Raw genomic sequence first — 17,385 nt, forward strand, 5'->3', positions numbered from 1 at the left:
TCCTTCTGCAACTCATTTTACAGATGAGGAACTGAGGCAAGCAGGGTTAGGCAACTTGCCCAGAGTCATATAATTAGTAAGTATTAGTAAGTGACTCCAGATCCAGCACTCTATCCATTGTACCACATAGAATTAGAAATAGAAGAGATGGCTAAGACTTTCTAATCCAATCCCCTCATTTTATAGATAAGGAAAATAGAAGTTAAACGATTTGTCCATAGTCTTACAATATTAAATGTCAGATAAGATTTAAACTAGGGTCTTTTGACTCCTATTCCAATGTGTTATCCACAGCATCATATTTGTACAAGATAAATAGTGAAGATTTGGATGCATATTTTTGTGGTCAGTAGCCATCTTGATAATATCACAGATTTAACTTGTGTTGATTCCTCACTCTCTCATACACACATACCCCTTCCCTCATCCAATCTGTTGCTAAGGCATGTCCTTTTCCTTTTGCACTATCCCTCAAAATCCCTTCTTTCCTCTGACCCTGATACCACTCTAAAGTAGGATGTCATTATATTATACTTGGACTTTGCCATACCTTCCTTGTGGATCTGCCTGCCTCAAGGTTCTCCCCACTCAAATCCATTGTCTACTCAGCTACCAAATTGGTCTTCCTAAAATTTAGGTCAGACTATGTCACCCCTCTATTTAATAAACTCCAATGACTAGCACCTCCAGGATCAAATTTATGTTTGACATTCAGGACCCTTCATAATCTTCTTTCACAACATCTCTAGTCTTCTTATATCTTACATTGCCCGCAATCCCATGACATCTCCCTCTTTGCTATTCTTCCAACAAGGCACTCCTTCTTTGACATTTTCACTGGCTGTCCCTCATGCCAGTAATACTCTCCTTCCTCATCTTTCACTCCTAGATTTCTTTGCTTCCTTCAAGTCTCAGCAAAAATTCCCACTTCTAAGAGAAAATTTCCTTCTCCCTCTTAACTCTAGACCCAGATGGCTCTGGAGGAGAAAGTAAGGCAGGTGACTTTGCATAGGCCTCCCTTACTTAAATCCAATTCACTTGCATGTCATAGCATCACCTCCCTAATGTTATGGTCCTCTTTGAGAATGAAGGACAAACAACAATAACGATTATTCTCGTGCCTTCCCTCTTGGTTATTTCAAATTTATTCTGTATTTGTTTTGTTGGTATGTAATTCTCAGCATATTATTTTGTCTATTAGACTGTGAGCACCTTGAGCTCAGGGATTATTTTCCCCTTCTTTGCAACTCTAGCATTTAGCACACTTCTGCCTATTTCAGAAGCTTAATAAATATTTATCAATAGATGATTGTTTTGTTTCATCCTCAGTTTCACTCCTCAGTCCATGCAGAAGAGTTATCAGGCATTTGCTCTTGCATTAAGCATCTAGGGAATGCACAGGATTTGGTATGGTTCAATCAATGAGGCCAGGGGCTAGGGTGAGGTAGATGCTTAAATTCATCACTGAAAGATGAGAGGATGACAACAAACTAGAACCAGGAGGTCTGAGCTCAAATACCAACTCTGATCACTCCTCAGCAGTAAAAATTCATGGTCTTTTAATTCTGGGAACTTAATCTTAAAATAGATGTGACATAATTATTGGAAGTATGGTAGAAAACAAAGTTATGAATTTCTTTAATGTCTTTAGTGCACTACAAACTTTTGTGACCCAATTAAGGTTTGGCTTGTAATTATGCTTTTTCAATAGGCATTTGTAGGGATCCCTTTAATTGCTTTTGTTACAGTGGGTCATTTATCATAAAATAAGAGCCATTTAGTTATTTGTTTTTAATGAACATTTTTTATTTGTCTTATTTGATTTGTCATGGAATATCCCAGATAAGATAAACATTCAACAAAGATTACATCATAGAGTGGAAATTAATACACAAACAAATCCAACAAAGGTGTCTTTTTAGTTTTTATTTTTGAAAGAAAATTGGCCTACTTTGTAAAGGAAGGGAGTAAGGAGAGGGAATGGAGAAAGGACAGAGACAGGACAAGAACTATCCATGGAGAGAGTGTTATATGTATGTTTGAGGCTCCCTAGTCTAGGACACTTAAAATTGGCATTGTCAAATATCTTTAGAAATTTATTTTACAAAGTAGTGCAGAGTCCCTGATCCCAGCTCTTCTTGAGATTGCCTTGTCTCCCTCTCTCCCCCCAGGGCTGACAGCTTTTACTCTCTAGTTAATCCCCCCAAAATGTCATTGGAAAGCAAGGAGCACCTGATGGTGGTGGGGAGGGGAAAGGCCAAAAAGAGAGGATGTGGTTTGATCCACAAGCCTGGCTGGGGAGAGACAGGGACTCCTATCCCTTACCCAAGTCTCTCTTATGTAGCTTTTCCACTTGTATCTCCAGCATCTACTTCCCCTGGCTTCTTTCCTGCCTCCACCCTTGCCTTTCTCTTGGAAGTTTTCCTGATGTCTCCTACCCAATGGTCAGTGGCCCATACATGGTTTTCACCTCCAAAGCACATACTGCATCTGCCACTCCTTTCCAGCTAAACCTTCCCCAGGAAGGAAAACCCAGACTTTGGAGGTTCCATACTGTTATCCTCAAAAAATAGGGCTCTCCCCAAATCCCAGTTAGATATGTGTTTCTTTTACTGGGTTTTGTTTGGCTCCAAAGTTGATAAGAAGAAACAGGCTTCATTTTACTGTGAGGTAGTTTAAACAAGGGAAGTATGAGGCTGGTATGGACCTCAGTTTCCTTCATCTTGGTTGAAAAACAAAAACCTATCACATAAGACAGGGGGCAGGTCTTAAGTTAGAAGACTGTTGGCCATCCCTCCAGAGAGAGGGATTGAAGGAACATTAACAAAAGAACAAAGCTCAGATCAACTTGTACTTTCCAACAAGGTTTTTTTTTTTTATATCAATTGATGTTTTAAAAAATACAGAGGTGTTTGACACAGAATAGCACCATTGTGTATGACACACACAACTCCTGCATCTGCCCAGCACCTGAAGGGTACATGCTTAGGCTGGGGGCAGTCACTTGGGGGGCTTTAGCTCACACCAGTTAGTTTCCCGCCTCTGCCTTGACCAAAAGGTCTTACAAGAAGACAATAAATAAATAAGATCACCGAGGTTTTACTTTGAGGTCTGTCCAGTTCTGGCCTCTTGGAATAGGAGGGAGGGAAATGTCCAAAATGTAAGCATGTGAACAAATGGGCATCCATTGGGGTCAGCCATTCAGTGCAGAAGTCCTAGAGTGATTGGAGATTGTAAAGTACTCAGGTCCTTCGGGTTTGGTACATATTGTGTTGGATTGTTTCTGGATTTGGGTTTTTACAAGAAGCAGACAGGGCCGATGTCCACACCAAATTCCTGATCAGCCCTCCAATGTCCATAGGTGCAATGTCAATGATGGGGAGACGGGAGGTCTTCTGTGATCGGTACTCGATGACTGTTTTGCCCCACTTACCAGTGTGTTTCTGGAAAAGAGGTGGGAAAGATAATGTTTAGAAGGTATGTTTATTGCTCACAGAACAAGGTTCCATTGGAAGGACTGTCTATCTTGGTCAATTCCAATTCCTCTTTTCTAGCTAGCTGAAAACCTCCCCCTTTTAAATTCCCTGTTCTCAGGGAAAACTCTCTCTCTCTCTCTCTCTCTCTCTCTCTCTCTCTCTCTCTCTCTCTCTCTCTCTCTCTCTCTCTCTCTCTCTCTCTTTCTCTCTCTCTCTCTCTCTCTCTCTCTCTCTCTCTTTCTCTCTCTCTCTCTTTCTCTCTCTCTCTTCTCTCCCCCCCCCCAATGCTTCAGCAAATGGGCTCATTTATGTCTAGTCTCTCTCAGGATAGGAATAGATTCTGAGTCATCCTGAACACTAACTGTATGTAAACCCTTAGCTTCTCTGAAAAAAATGAAATGCCTTAAAAGTAGAAGAATCTAGCCCCAACCTTCCATCATGCCTTTTTTCTGTTATTACTTCAAAGATATACCTGATATATTGGTCAGGTACTCTGGGCCAAACAGGCCAGTTCCTTTTCTTATTCTAGAATTAGCCCTAGAACTTTTATGTTTCTGGAATTCAACCTGACTCTTTTTGTCTGGGGGATTCTTACCGTGCAGCCATCCTTCAATACACTGTATGTGAATCTGCTGTTGCCCTCAGCCCGGATCTCAACATCGTTAGAGCCCTGAATCAGCAAGGCCTTCTTGAGATTACCAGCTGCCTCATCCAAGTAGGCAATACTGTTCTTACAGTGGTAGGTGATGTTCTGGGAACCCTCAGTGGACAACAAGCGTAGAAAGGTCATCTGGATATTGGCAGTATTGGGAGCCAGATTGTCATCTCCATAGCTGAACTGTTAGGGCAGAAAGCAGGGTCAGGAGGCCCAAAGGCCCATCATTTGGAGAGGGACTGTAGGGTTCTAGAAACCAGAGTGTCCTCATGTCTCCTCAAAATCTTTGTGTGTGGGAATGGGCTTTCTAGTTTCAGGATAAAGAGTCATTGGGTAGAACATGTGCTTCTGAACCCTAGTGCTGCTATTTCTCCAGAGTTACTCTAAGCCATCTGTTCCTTTTTCTATAATTGGAGGCAATCATTCTTGCAAAGGCTTGGTTTGTAGGCCTAGACCAGGGGTTCTTAAACTACGACCTGTGGGCCATATGCGGCCCTCCAACAGTCTGACAGACAGTGAACTGGCCCCCTATTTAAAAAGTTTGAGAACCACTGGCCTAGACTAATGGAAGGTCAAAACAAATAAAAACAAGCTTCTAGGGAAATAAATGGAATAAAGACTCTGTTGCATCATTTCAGTCTCAGGAGGGGTTGGGGCACTCACATGGAAGCCCCCATTGATGGTTTCTCCAAACCAGATATGCTTCTTTTCCTTGCCCTTGCTACTCCACCAGTTCTTCTTGGGGACACTGGATGGGTTGGGATAGACACATGTCTCACCAGTCTCCATATTACAGAAAACTTTCATAGCATCCAAGGTGCAGCCTTGATTGGGGTCAATCCAGTAGTCTCCTGCAGGGAGAGAGGACTCCTGAGATCAGGACTGGGCACCTGTTACTCATAGAATTCAAAGTAGACAAAGCAACACTACAGGAAACATGGGCCAAAAGGAAGCTTGGATAGCTGGACTAAGGCTAACTAGTTCAGGGAATACAGAAACCATGAGAGAAAGGCAAATTATGAGGAGGTTAATGAAAAGAAAGAAATAGTGGTTCCTGGACAACCTAGGGGAAGTAAGGCACATGAAAAAGAACTCAAAGTAATGGGGAGGGATGTTTGGCACAGGTAGTAAGAACTGGTTTGCTTGGATCCTACTCTTCCACAGAACTGATCTCAGCAGAGGACCACATAAGGGAAATTTGAGCCTGGCTATTGGAGCAGAACTAAGGTCCTGTAGCTGGGGCAAGAAGGAGTCATTAGGACTTAGTGGAACCTTGGAAGAATGATTTAAGTTCTGATCAAAGTAGATTCTCACTTGACAGGAGCCTCAGGGCCATAGAAAACTGCCCCTTTCTGAGTTTCATACAGTACCTGCCTTCCTAACTTACCACTCTTCCACTCAGGGTGACAGAGTTTTAGGTCTCGGCAGGTACGAGCTGGGTTCTTGCGAGAGCCTTCCGGGCTGCGGATACTTTCAATTTGGTTGTTGAGGGACTTGAGGGTGGCATCCACCTCAGCATCATGCTGCCGCAGGTTGCCAGTTGCTTCATCTGCTCTCATATATTGCAGAGGGTCAGGGCCTTTCTCTCTCTGGCCTAAGCCAGCAAAGGCAGACATGTCGATGCCAGGGCCAGGGGGACCTGGAGGTCCAGGGGGTCCAGGATTGCCAGGAGGACCCTATGGTAGAAAACAAAGAACCTCAGAGAAAAAATCAGCTGTGTGAGCTGGGAAAGCCCATCCTTAGTAGCTAGGGACATACATAGGAAGAAAATGCTCATCTTGAGAAAGGGAATGGTAGCCAACACTAGGCCAAGATCTAAGTTATCCTGTTTCTCACACCTTTTCCCTCCAATAACTCTGAGCTTTTCATGATCCTAGGAATCCAGAGGTAGGAAAGATAAGGGGATCTGTCACTTACATAGTTATTTATGGACAACAAATAACTGGGGAACCCACTGGTTGCTATAGTTTCAGAAAACTCCCTGGGTTAGCTATAGGGACATAGTGATGGAGATAGGACACTTACAGCAGGGCCAGTTTCACCAGAGCGACCTCGAGGACCAGGGGGACCAATGGGGCCAGGGATTCCATTGGCACCATCTTTGCCAGAAGGACCCACTGGACCAGGTGGACCCTGAAGACCAAGAAAGAAAAATGGTGAGAATTCTCAAGATTTGGTCTCATTCCAGTTGCTGGGAGATTGTCATGCAAATGATGAGACCTGGGCCGGCAAGCACATGCACATAGATAGAGATAATCTTACTATAATGTGGATGAAGGATGAGGATTATTAAAAATCAGGACTGTGCTACTACCTCATGTTCAGTTGATGGACCTCTATGAGCATTTGATCCTTTTTGGCTATAATTATATGGTATTCCATATTGTGTCAATGAGACTTATTTTGTTTCTTTGGATGACTAACTTCACACACAGTCCTAGATCTCCCCTAATCTATATCTGACATGACATTGCAATGATCCAAAAGCTAAAAAAAAAAAAAAAAAAAGATTAAAAGAATAAGGAATATAGGAATGGGGGACATGACAGGATTGGCATCTGATGCATAGAGTAAAAAGACACAATCATGGGTCATGGTCCCTGATCAGCGGAAAGAAATCCAGTTGAGTCCAATGTGCCAAAAACCCCAGAAATATCTATCCCCAAAATATGAATACCCAACTCTTGACCTGATCCCACATTTGGGATTTTTTTTTCCACAAACTTAGCAAAGACCCTATTTTCTTCCCCCACCTATCCACACAACTCCTTACTACTTACTCGGGGACCAGAAGGACCAGCAGGACCAGAAGCACCTTGATCTCCAGAAGGGCCCTGTATTGGAGAGAGTCAGAGGTCAGTACACAGACAGATCTCTGTTTTTAGGAAAACAACGCTATCTGAACTAAGAGAAGTAGGTACGAATAACTGTCCTACATCAATAATATTCCATGTACTCTCTTTTTCTTCTCCTTCTCCTTCAAACTTTGGGACACTCTGGGTTTGACCCAGAATGATCCCAAGTTCCTTTTATAGGACATAAAAAACCCAATGGGGACTGAGAAAGTTAAGTGGTCCACAAGCAAATAGCCATTACTAGCAGTACTCACAGGAGGACCAGGGAGACCTTGAAGTCCAGTGAAACCACGGTGTCCTTTCAGTCCTCTCTCACCAGCCTCTCCAGTTTCTCCTTTGTCACCCCGGGGACCTTGAGGACCCTAGGAGGCAGACAGAACAAAGCAGTGTGAGCTAAAGTTGAATAGGAAGGCAAAGTTAGAATGGTAGTCTTTGTCCCTTTCTATCTTTGACAAACCCTATTATATGACTCTCAGGTACTTACTGGGATTCCCCTTGCTCCAGCTGGTCCTGCGGGACCCATGGGTCCTTGTGCACCCTGGGGGGGGGGGAAACAGAACAGCATCAAAGAGAAGCCCAGAAGCTAGAACACCTCCTATCTTTAATTCTGAGCAAAAGTTTCAGGTGCGAGGCTAATTATTGTCCCATTTAGCTTGACCTAGATGAGCTGGGGTAACTTAAGAGTTGCTTTTCAGTCCCTACTCTGCCCTGGGCACATTGATAAATGTATAGTCCTTCATCCTGGGGGCTTGGATGAGGACTTAGCTGGCTCCCCATAGCCAAACATGTCTATGACAAAAAGACACTCACAGATTCTCCTCTGTCTCCTTGTTTGCCTGTTGGTCCAACGGGTCCAGGAGAACCAGGAGGCCCAGGGGCACCAGGACCACCAACAGGACCTGTTTCACCACGATCACCCTGTCAGGACAGAAATACCACATTGTGAGGTAATGGCCCATTGCTTCTTTTATCCAAGACTCTTCAAAAGACACTTTCTGTCATCCCAAGCCAAAGGGGAGCTAAAACCTTCTTCCTGGGCTAAAGGAATAATATCTGCTTCTCCCAGAATCATTCCCTATCTCCTCCCAGCAGAGATAAGGAGATAATTTTTTTAGAACCAGTGCAGAATCTGGTCTTCTGGGCTCCTTGAGCCCTCGTGAAGGAAAAAATGCATAAAAGGTGGTTGTTGATGGCAAGGAAATGTATGCATTTGTCTTTCTATGAACCTCATGGGATGGTAGGAACCCCAGAGTCACACTCACCTTGACTCCTGCTGCACCATCTCTGCCTGGAGGCCCATCAGCACCAGGACTTCCCTATGCAAAGAAAAATAGAAATGAACGCAAGGCTCCTTTATTCTCCTCTTCTCCCATTCCTGTTGTTTTGTCTACCCCAGACCTGGTAACGCTGTCATTTAGAGATATCTCTTCAGCTGTCCTCTGATGGAAAATTATTGAAACATATTTATTCTTTGTAGATGGAGCTGGTCCTTTCACAGACCCATGCAAGGATCTTTAGTCAGCAAGCACCTCCCCACTTTTTCAAGGCTGAATCTTGCCCTGTCAACCCATTTATTCTCAAGTTCCCCTCCCTCCTCTCATTTATTTTCCTTTTGTTTTTTTGCCCAGCATTTAATCCTCCCTATCCCATTCATGGCTGCTTAAGAGCATCCTGACAGACTTTCCTAATGATTGTTTCTATTACAAAAGAGCTGGGGTGCTGAAAGAAAGACTGGAGATAGTGTTCATTGGACAGGCCAAAATGAAACATCTGGAATTCTGCCTTCTCTAGAGCAAGAGTAGGTCCTGTAATAAAATCCCATTGCTCACCTCACGGCCAGGTTCACCAGAAGGACCAGTCAAGCCAGGAGGCCCCACAGGACCAGGAGGGCCACGATCTCCAGAACTTCCAGGAGCTCCCTGCTTTCCAGGCTCACCCTAGAGAAAGACCAAAAATATAGATATTGAATCCACAGTCCCCCTAGTAGCTTTCTGCAAGAGAATAGTGGTATTTCACTCCAGCTGATATGAAAGACATAGGAAGCCAAGAACTAACTGATGCCAACAGGTAGCCAAGCCATGTTAAAAGTCTCAGTCAATCTTCAGGTTTGGGCCCTGAGAAGAAGCTGCCTCTCTGCTTATTGTTTTCTCCTACCCTCCATTGTAGAAAATGGAACTTGGGTTAGCCATCCCTATCCATAGTTTCAATAACCCCGAATGGAAAGGATAATGAAGGGATATGTCAGGAATCTTCTCATTTGGAAGGAGTAGGGGATCTTGGAAATAGTTTCTAGGTAGGGAGAAAGGTGGATATCTATCCCATGGAACCTAAGTGACAATTTGGTTAATTCTGGTTAATGCTCCAAACCAATGTCTAATGCAATAATCAAGAGGGATGAATGCTTACTGAAGGACCAGGAAGACCAGGAAAGCCTCTTTCACCACGCTGACCAGGCAATCCAACAATTCCTCTTTGGCCAGCGAGACCTTGGGGACCTGGAGGACCATCAGGACCCTGGAGGAAGAAGAGACAAAGTTAAAGTAGATCCAAGGAAGCCAATCTATACCTATCCCCATGGGGTAACTTTTCAAGGAACTAGGGTTCATCATGTTCTGATATGGTTCTTTTCCTTCAAAAAAAGGAAAAAAAAAAACTCCCTTCTATTTCCCCTCCCCCACTTTAGTCCAAAAGCTACCCTGTTTACTGGTGATAGGAAGTGAGTGGAGAGGAACAGGAAGCTTTAAGCTGAGTCCTTGGGAATCAGACACTGTCCAGATTTGTGGGGTGCCCTAAGAAAAAGGCCACAAGGCCACAAGCCAGGCCACAAGACTTACAGAAGGACCATCATCTCCTGGCTCTCCCTTCTCTCCAGGTGCTCCAGCAGGACCTTGAAGCCCAGGATCCCCAGCCCGACCTGGAGGACCACTGTCTCCCCTCGCACCTTTGGGACCATCTTTTCCAGAAGCTCCAGGAGGACCAGGGGGGCCAGGATTACCCTGAAGAAGAAAACAACATCAGTAAGTACCAAGTCTTGATGATTTCTCACTTCAGCCCATCAATGATTTAGGAAGAATGTACATATATACCTTTAGCTCCCTGAGCAAAGGGCTCTAGAGGATCTGCAAAAACTATTCCAAGCCTTCTAGGAGCCTTCCTTGTTTCCTCTGTATGATGTAATCTAGCCCCAGTCTGCTTCCCAATGTTATCTTCTACTTGCCTTCATCTGAATGGTCCAGTCTTCATTCTTGGAATGCCCTCCATTTTCCTTTCTAACTACCTAAATCCTATCTATCCCCTCATGTTCCCACTTAAATCCACAACTCCTGTGTGGTTGGTCATGAGCATTCAGCCCATCAGAAGGAGCCCCCATGTTCTTGAAGCATTTTCAGTTACTGTGCTGTAGGATTAGTTCTCTTTTTATGAATTGTACTTGTCTCCTGGTTGGATAAAAAGAATTTTTTATAGGCTGGGATCATATTTTATATTGTTGTTCTCAGAATGTATATATATAAATGTATATATGTATATATATAATGTATATATATAAAATAGAGTGCTGGGCATGCAGTTGATGCTCAATGTCATAGATTTCTCAGGTCTAGCCTACCTGATCCAACTCCTGAAGAATGACTTTTCTCTGCTATAGTTAATTAAAGGCAATTGAGCCCTACTGTTCTCTCTGAGTCAAGAAATTGTGGATTCCATATTGGACATTTAGTCCCAAACCTTCTAGGGAGTATTATTCCCAGTTAGTGGAGAAGGTGGGGATCAAAGACAAATGTGTCCCTACCTAAGGGCCAGTTCCCTCTTCCTTCTCACAACTGCTTTTAGTGGGCTGGCTTTGCTCCAAGGGGAGTAGTTTTCACACCCAAGGGATTTCCTGCCTGTTCTATTCTTCCTAGTCTGTTCATATACTCAGGAAGGAAAAGAAGTGTTTCAGAGTCAGTCCTCTAAATGCTTGATTTGGGTAGCCTGTCCCAGCCTGTGTTCAGTCCTGCCAATCTCCCTACTGCCAATGCCCACATATCTACACCCTAACCCCAGATAACAGAGGGAGAAAACAATAAGGATCAATCACTCACGTTGGCACCAGGGGGTCCAACACGGCCAGCAGCTCCTGGGAATCCAGTGGCTCCCTGGGTAGAAAAAGAGAAGTCATTGAACCTGTGACCTAAGGGAAAAGCTTAGAGAATTAATCTCTATCTAAAACTTGGATTCTAGGATTCTAAGAAGTTCTTATGGTTTGGGTCCTAGGGCTGCGAGGGAAGAAGGTAAAATATGGGAGGTTTTCTGTCCATAGGTCCCAAGGAAAAAGTGTACCCTCTTGGGGCTGACCAAATGTTGACGTTAGATATGTCTCACTGAATCCAGTCACTAGGCTCCCCAAAAGCGTCACCTACCTTGGAAGGGGACAGGTTGAATAAAGGAAGGAAAAGAAAGTCTGAGGAAAGGTAGATCAGGCTCCAAAAATACCTTATGAGTTACTGTATGGCCACAAGCCTAATCCCCAGAATAAATTAACTGTCCATCTTTTGTGGAGTTGTCAAGACCCAAGGAGAAAGAACAAAACAGAGGAATGCAAAGAGAGCAGGAATAAGAATAGCAGAATGGCTCTGTCCCTAAGACAAGCACATAAAGCTTTTCCACACCTTTCTATCTCTTCTGAATGCTTTCAGGGGCTCTCCAGGTGGCTTGAAAGTCTAACAGAAATACCTCTGAGACTGAGAGCTTTTGTGAGTAGTACTGAGGAGTGGAGAAACGCCCTTGTATTCTCCCAGAACTTACTCCCTCACTTCCTATAGTCTCCAAACTTTACCTCTCTCTTTGGTTCCTACCAAAATGGGTTGGGGAAGTAGAGAAAAGGGACAGGATAATACTCACAGGAGGACCCTGGGCACCACGGGCTCCTTTAGGACCAGTCACTCCAGTTGGACCCTAGAATGGGAAAAGAGTTGAGTGAGTTGGAAAAGAGTAACATACTATCTTAAAGGATCTCCATTTTGGGGACCAGAATTCACAAAAGAGAATTTAGACAAAGGATTCATAGTACTGAATGATTAGAACTAGAATCAGTTCAGAAAATTCAGACAGATATGCAGCTCCCTTTTTTGGGGAGATCTCTGGGGATGGAGATGCCAAACCTTCCCTGGAAGTCTGCTACAGTATCTCACAAAGCCTGCACTCCAGGAAATTTTTCCTGATATGTCAACCTAACTCCCATTCATATGGAGATGCAATAATTGATTCTATTCATTATAGACTTAGAAAATGATTGGTCTCTGCTTGGTTCTACAGACACACATAATTCCCCCTTGCTCCAGGGATGAGTTAGCGTTACATCCTGAGCTTTCTTCTCTGAATTCCCACTGATCTTTCCAGTAGCTTCTCCCTTAGATTCAGAAATATAGATATTAAAGCATTGGCTTTTGCTGCTCCTAGATCTGGGCTTATAAAGAATCAAACTATTCCTAGATAGCTAGTTCCTGAACAGAAGCCTAGTTGAAACCCCCATGAAGGCACAGTTAGACCACTAAGGTTCTGAAGGTAGCAGTTACTTCATAGCATCAACCTCAACCTTCCCCTCATAGCCATGACCATGATGACCTTTTATGTCTAGTTTACCCATGCCTGATACTTCTTTCTCTCCTGGTAATGAATCCAGACTTCTAGAATAAATTCTTAAGAGAAATTAGTGCTACCCACCTGAGGCCCAGGTGCTCCAGATGGACCCTGAGGACCAGGGGCACCAGCATCTCCCTTCTGACCAGATTCTCCTTGTTCACCCTTAGCACCAGGCTGACCATCAGCACCCTGTTTCACAAAGGAATAAACATGAGAGATGAGAAAAATAGTTGATAACCCTTCTCCAGTTGATAGGGGTGTGTGTGTGTGGGGGGGGTACATGCATGTGTATGTATGTATATTGTGTTATATTGGAAAGCATGCTATAGCCCTCTTAAACAAAAGAAGAAGATTAGGGATCTTGAATTTTCTCCAAATCTTTCCAACATTTTCCTACTTCCTCATCCCCTACAGGTCAAGACAAAGTCCCAGAATATACAGACCTACTAGACCACCCTCCATATCTAAAACAGAAAGAAAGTTTAGTATAGTGAAATAATGCCATGAGTGTTCATAGACTTTGGACTCTATTGAATTGTGAAGATCTTGTTTCATTATATATTTATCCCTTTGGGCCAATGCAAGAAAATCCTGCTTAGAGGGCTAAGTTATCTAGACAGAAAGATAGGCAGAGCTCTATGAAATTTAGGATTAAAAGAGACAGAAATAGAAAGAGACAATGGCTTGCTGTGGCTTTCCTGGCTTTCATTGGGAGTCCAGTGTAACCCAATATACTCTCTGGATTTCTTCATAGAACCAAAGCTATTCTCTAGGCTTGAGAAAAGTTAATTTAACAGAGGAGAACCTAGAAAGACTCTAGAATGTGATCCACATCCCATTCTAGAGGCCATAGTAAGCTGAATGGCAAACACAAAGATCCAATGATTCAATAGATGAAGTTACTTACAGGAGGACCTGCAAATCCAGCGGGGCCAGGGGGTCCAGTCTCTCCACGTTCACCCTACAATATAAGGAGTCCCAGTGAACAGGTAGGTAAGACTCCCACAACTTGACTGCCTTCATTCCCACCTTGTGACCCAAAGACAAGGAGAGGCTGGGGCCACCTTGAACTTAGACCATAGAAAAGGAAAAGTGCTAATTGGGATTTAGCATCCCTCCCCCTAGTCCTAATAAACAGCTGTCAAAATTAGAAACCTGAAGTGTCAGGTCCTATAATCTGATGGTCAAGGTGCTGCCTGATAGAAAATTCCATTTTGAGTAAAACTTCTTGAATGTAAAAATTCTTCTGACCAGTTCCTATTTGCATTTAACACATTAATTAGATCAATGATTTCTATATTTCACTGACATGGCCTAAGAACTAGATCTAGTACAGGAATTTTTAATTAAAGGTCTATAGACTCCCACAAGATCTTTAGACAGATTCCAAGAGTACATGAACTTGGAAAATTTTAATATTTTAATTACTATATTTCAATATAGTTGGTTTTAGCACTTAAAAACATTTTATGCACTTAAAAAACATTTTTCAGGGAAGTTTCATCAAACTTTCAACAGGATCCATAACACACAAAAAAGCTAACAATTTCTAGTCTAGGGTCTCTTTTAAGGGCATCAGAAAGTAACTGAAGATTCCAAGATCCTTTGACAAAAGAATAAATCCAGCTTCAGAAATCTACTTTTCAGCACAGTGGTCCTAAGCAACAAACAATACCATGGCCAATGAAACCCAAGTATCCAGTTTTATCTAATTTGTTGTCTTCCATGTTCTCACCAAGGTCCAGAGAGAAGGAAAAGTGCACATTGTCTAGACAACATTCAGAGTCTCAAGCACCCGCTAGCTAGAAAAAGTTCAAAGTGAGCAAGCAATCAGGGAGGGGTAAGAACTGAATGAATAAGAAAAAGAACTCACTGGGGCACCACGGGCACCAGCAGTTCCAGCAGGACCAGGGGGACCCGATTCACCCTAAAAAGAAGATAAAGAAATGGTTGAAGGGAAGTGGGGAATCTGCAGTGATCTCCTTACGACACCAATAAATACAAGATAATATAACCCAATCATTCAGCCTAATAACCCCTGCTTCGAGGTGCCTTCAGGCCACAAAGGGGGAGCAGAGTCCTAGGTGATGGACAAGGAGGAAAAAAAAAGAATTTAGGGTAAAATGAAGAAATACAGAAGGGAATCTCCTGATTTACAATAGGAGCTTTATCTGTGGACATTCACAGCTGTGACCTGAGGGAGGAAAAACTAATAACTCACCTTCTCACCATTGGGGCCAGCAGGACCAGGGGGACCAATAGGACCAGTCAGACCCTAGGGAAAAGGGAGATAAGGCATTGAGACAGCATCTGGGACACATCAAAGACCCTCCAGAAAACATTCAGCCACTGATCCAGTTGGCTCTCTTAAATTCCTTAAATTTCATCAACTTTCTCATTTGCTCCACTCTGCCCTTCTCCAGCCCCCTTCTCAACTAGATTGTTTCTGTCTCTGCTTAGCCCACAGCTTTTGATTCCCAAAGCTTTTGGATTTCTGTCCTAATACCCCGGTATTAAGTGCAAGAAAATGAGCTCCCAGAGATGGTGTCAATCATACTCTTTATGCCTAAAATCTGCCAACTAACACAGTTCCCTTTACTTACTCTGCCACCATCTTTGCCAGGAGCTCCTTCAGGGCCTTTTTCACCAACATCACCCTAAGAGGATAAAGATAAGATTTAATTTAATTTAAGTGAGAATACTGGACTTTACCCACCATTCCATTGCAACTGTTTCCTTAGATGGAGTCTGAGTACTCCCCTGCAATGCCCAGACCCAACTTGGAGCTACCGAGCTGACCAAATTTGGAGAAGGATTCAAGCACTCTTGGAGGAGGTCAAAAGGTCAAGGAGACTGTTCACACTGACAAACAGTGCCAAATTAGCTTGTGCTAGAAGAGCTTATTTCCGCTGATAAGGGAGCCCTATCCTTTACTTAATTGGAAAGAATGCAGTGAAATGTAAAGGAGATAGACAAGAAGAGACCATGTAAACCTGGAAGACAAATGGATGGAAAGAACCTCTTAAAGAATGTGAGCAGTAATCTGTAAAACAAATCTAGGGAGCAAAGGAAAGGGATTATTTTTTAGGGTAGAAGCAGAAATGAGAAGGATATTTATTTATAGCAGAGGGAAGTGGTTTGAAACCATAGAAAGACATGTGAGCATCCTGGATGCCTCAAGGAAGGAGGAAGATATGGAAGTAGAAAGGGGCACAAGACCTTGTCCTTAACTCATCACGAAGATGGGGAAGAGGAAGTAGTAAAGAGAAAGCTTCTGGAAATCAAGGACACAATAAAATAACCTAGATTATGGTCAACGATAGGAGAAGGAAAGTAATTCCATTCAGAAAAGTTCTAATTATATAGCCTCCAGAGGTCATTCTTGTCCCAGGGAATTTCCAAGTCCTTCAAAAAGGAAGGAACATCATTATTTGAATCCCAAAGCAGAGAAACTGGTCCAGGCTCACATACATCCAGACTTGTGTTCAAGTGGGCATGAGAAGTCAAATGTCCTGACTTCACTCTGGGGCCACCAAGGTGTCATGTTAGGAAGCTGCCATTCTAAACCACTTCCCAATAATGGGCTCCCCTGAGTATATAAGAATAATCCAGGGACATAATCTAGAATGAAGTGAGATGGGTAATGAGAGTGGGGTAATATTCATGCTTGAGAACTACTTACTCTGTCTCCCTTTGGCCCAGCAATACCAGCTGCACCTCTCTCACCAGGCATTCCTTGCAGGCCTGGGGGACCTTGAGCACCATTAGGACCAGCTGGACCAGTAGCACCCTAGGTTGAAGAGAAAGAATTTGTGATGTGAATTATGAACAGCTAAGCTTCAAGGGTAAAGAGGCCTTTTCCTTCCTGTTCTCCCATCCATATAGTCTTCTCTCTGCCTATACTATCTTTCCCCATGCTATCCCTTCTTACTCTTTCCAGCTCTCTCTCCTTTATGGATACTTCTCAATCCTTTCTTCTGAAAGGTGGAAGCAGACATTTTGCAACATCTCTGAGTAACATGACAAGACCTTATCCCCAAATCTTCAGGACCCACTTACTTTAGGACCATCAGTGCCAGGAGTTCCAGGGAGACCCCGGGCACCCTGCAGACCTTGAGCACCAGGAGAGCCACGTTCACCTGGGAAACCACGTTCGCCCTAAGGTAGAAGAAATTAAAGAAAGATCAGGGGGTAGAACAGGATTAGGGATATCAGCCTCATTACAAGGAATAGAGAAGGGTTAAGAACAAAGATAAAGATGGGGCAGGTTGGGTGCACATTAATCAATAAAGAAGAATGGATTTTGAGGCACTGAGTAGAATTTCTAATTCAGAATAGGATTAAGGGAAGGATAAGTCCCAGGGAAATATTCCAGAAATGGCCAGGACTCTGCTATGATGTAACCCAATTAGATATCATTACTTACTCTGGGGCCTACAAGACCAGGAGCACCAGCTTCACCCGGAACACCCTAGGAAAACAGAAGAATATGAGAGGAAGAAGAATTTTCCAGGCGTCATAAGGGGTGGGTGCCCAGACAATAGTTTGCTTTGAGCCCCATAGAAGCAGACTCCAATAGTGAGGTGAGCTCACTGGGGAAGTATTCTTAGCTTGGGAACCTAGGTGGCTACATTGCTTGCCTCTGTATGGAAGGGATGGAGCATATCTCAATAAAATGAGTTTTTGATAGAATTCCTAGCACAGAGCACCATTAGGATACATATCTACATTCAACATAATTTTTGGGAGTGCAAAGAACAATAACACAGTCTTTTCC

General features: G+C 43.3%; 1 protein-coding gene across 1 annotated transcript in view; it reads right to left on the reverse strand.

Moving 5' to 3' along the window:
- Positions 1 to 3,083: 3,083 nt before the first annotated feature.
- Positions 3,084 to 17,385, reverse strand: part of COL2A1 (collagen type II alpha 1 chain) — a 48,115-nt gene continuing 33,813 nt past the window's right edge. The window contains 24 exon segments of the mRNA XM_074270706.1: positions 3,084 to 3,344; positions 3,347 to 3,443; positions 4,072 to 4,314; positions 4,795 to 4,982; positions 5,519 to 5,807; positions 6,157 to 6,264; positions 6,912 to 6,965; positions 7,241 to 7,348; positions 7,471 to 7,524; positions 7,797 to 7,904; positions 8,249 to 8,302; positions 8,816 to 8,923; positions 9,393 to 9,500; positions 9,821 to 9,982; positions 11,069 to 11,122; positions 11,868 to 11,921; positions 12,690 to 12,797; positions 13,516 to 13,569; positions 14,482 to 14,535; positions 14,830 to 14,883; positions 15,212 to 15,265; positions 16,291 to 16,398; positions 16,668 to 16,766; positions 17,035 to 17,079. Coding sequence (XP_074126807.1) covers positions 3,298 to 3,344; positions 3,347 to 3,443; positions 4,072 to 4,314; positions 4,795 to 4,982; positions 5,519 to 5,807; positions 6,157 to 6,264; positions 6,912 to 6,965; positions 7,241 to 7,348; positions 7,471 to 7,524; positions 7,797 to 7,904; positions 8,249 to 8,302; positions 8,816 to 8,923; positions 9,393 to 9,500; positions 9,821 to 9,982; positions 11,069 to 11,122; positions 11,868 to 11,921; positions 12,690 to 12,797; positions 13,516 to 13,569; positions 14,482 to 14,535; positions 14,830 to 14,883; positions 15,212 to 15,265; positions 16,291 to 16,398; positions 16,668 to 16,766; positions 17,035 to 17,079 — 2,412 coding nt within the window. The 3' untranslated portion in view covers positions 3,084 to 3,297.

This window comes from Sminthopsis crassicaudata, chromosome 5, assembly GCF_048593235.1.
Source record: "Sminthopsis crassicaudata isolate SCR6 chromosome 5, ASM4859323v1, whole genome shotgun sequence".
Classification (NCBI taxonomy): Eukaryota; Metazoa; Chordata; class Mammalia; order Dasyuromorphia; family Dasyuridae; genus Sminthopsis; species Sminthopsis crassicaudata.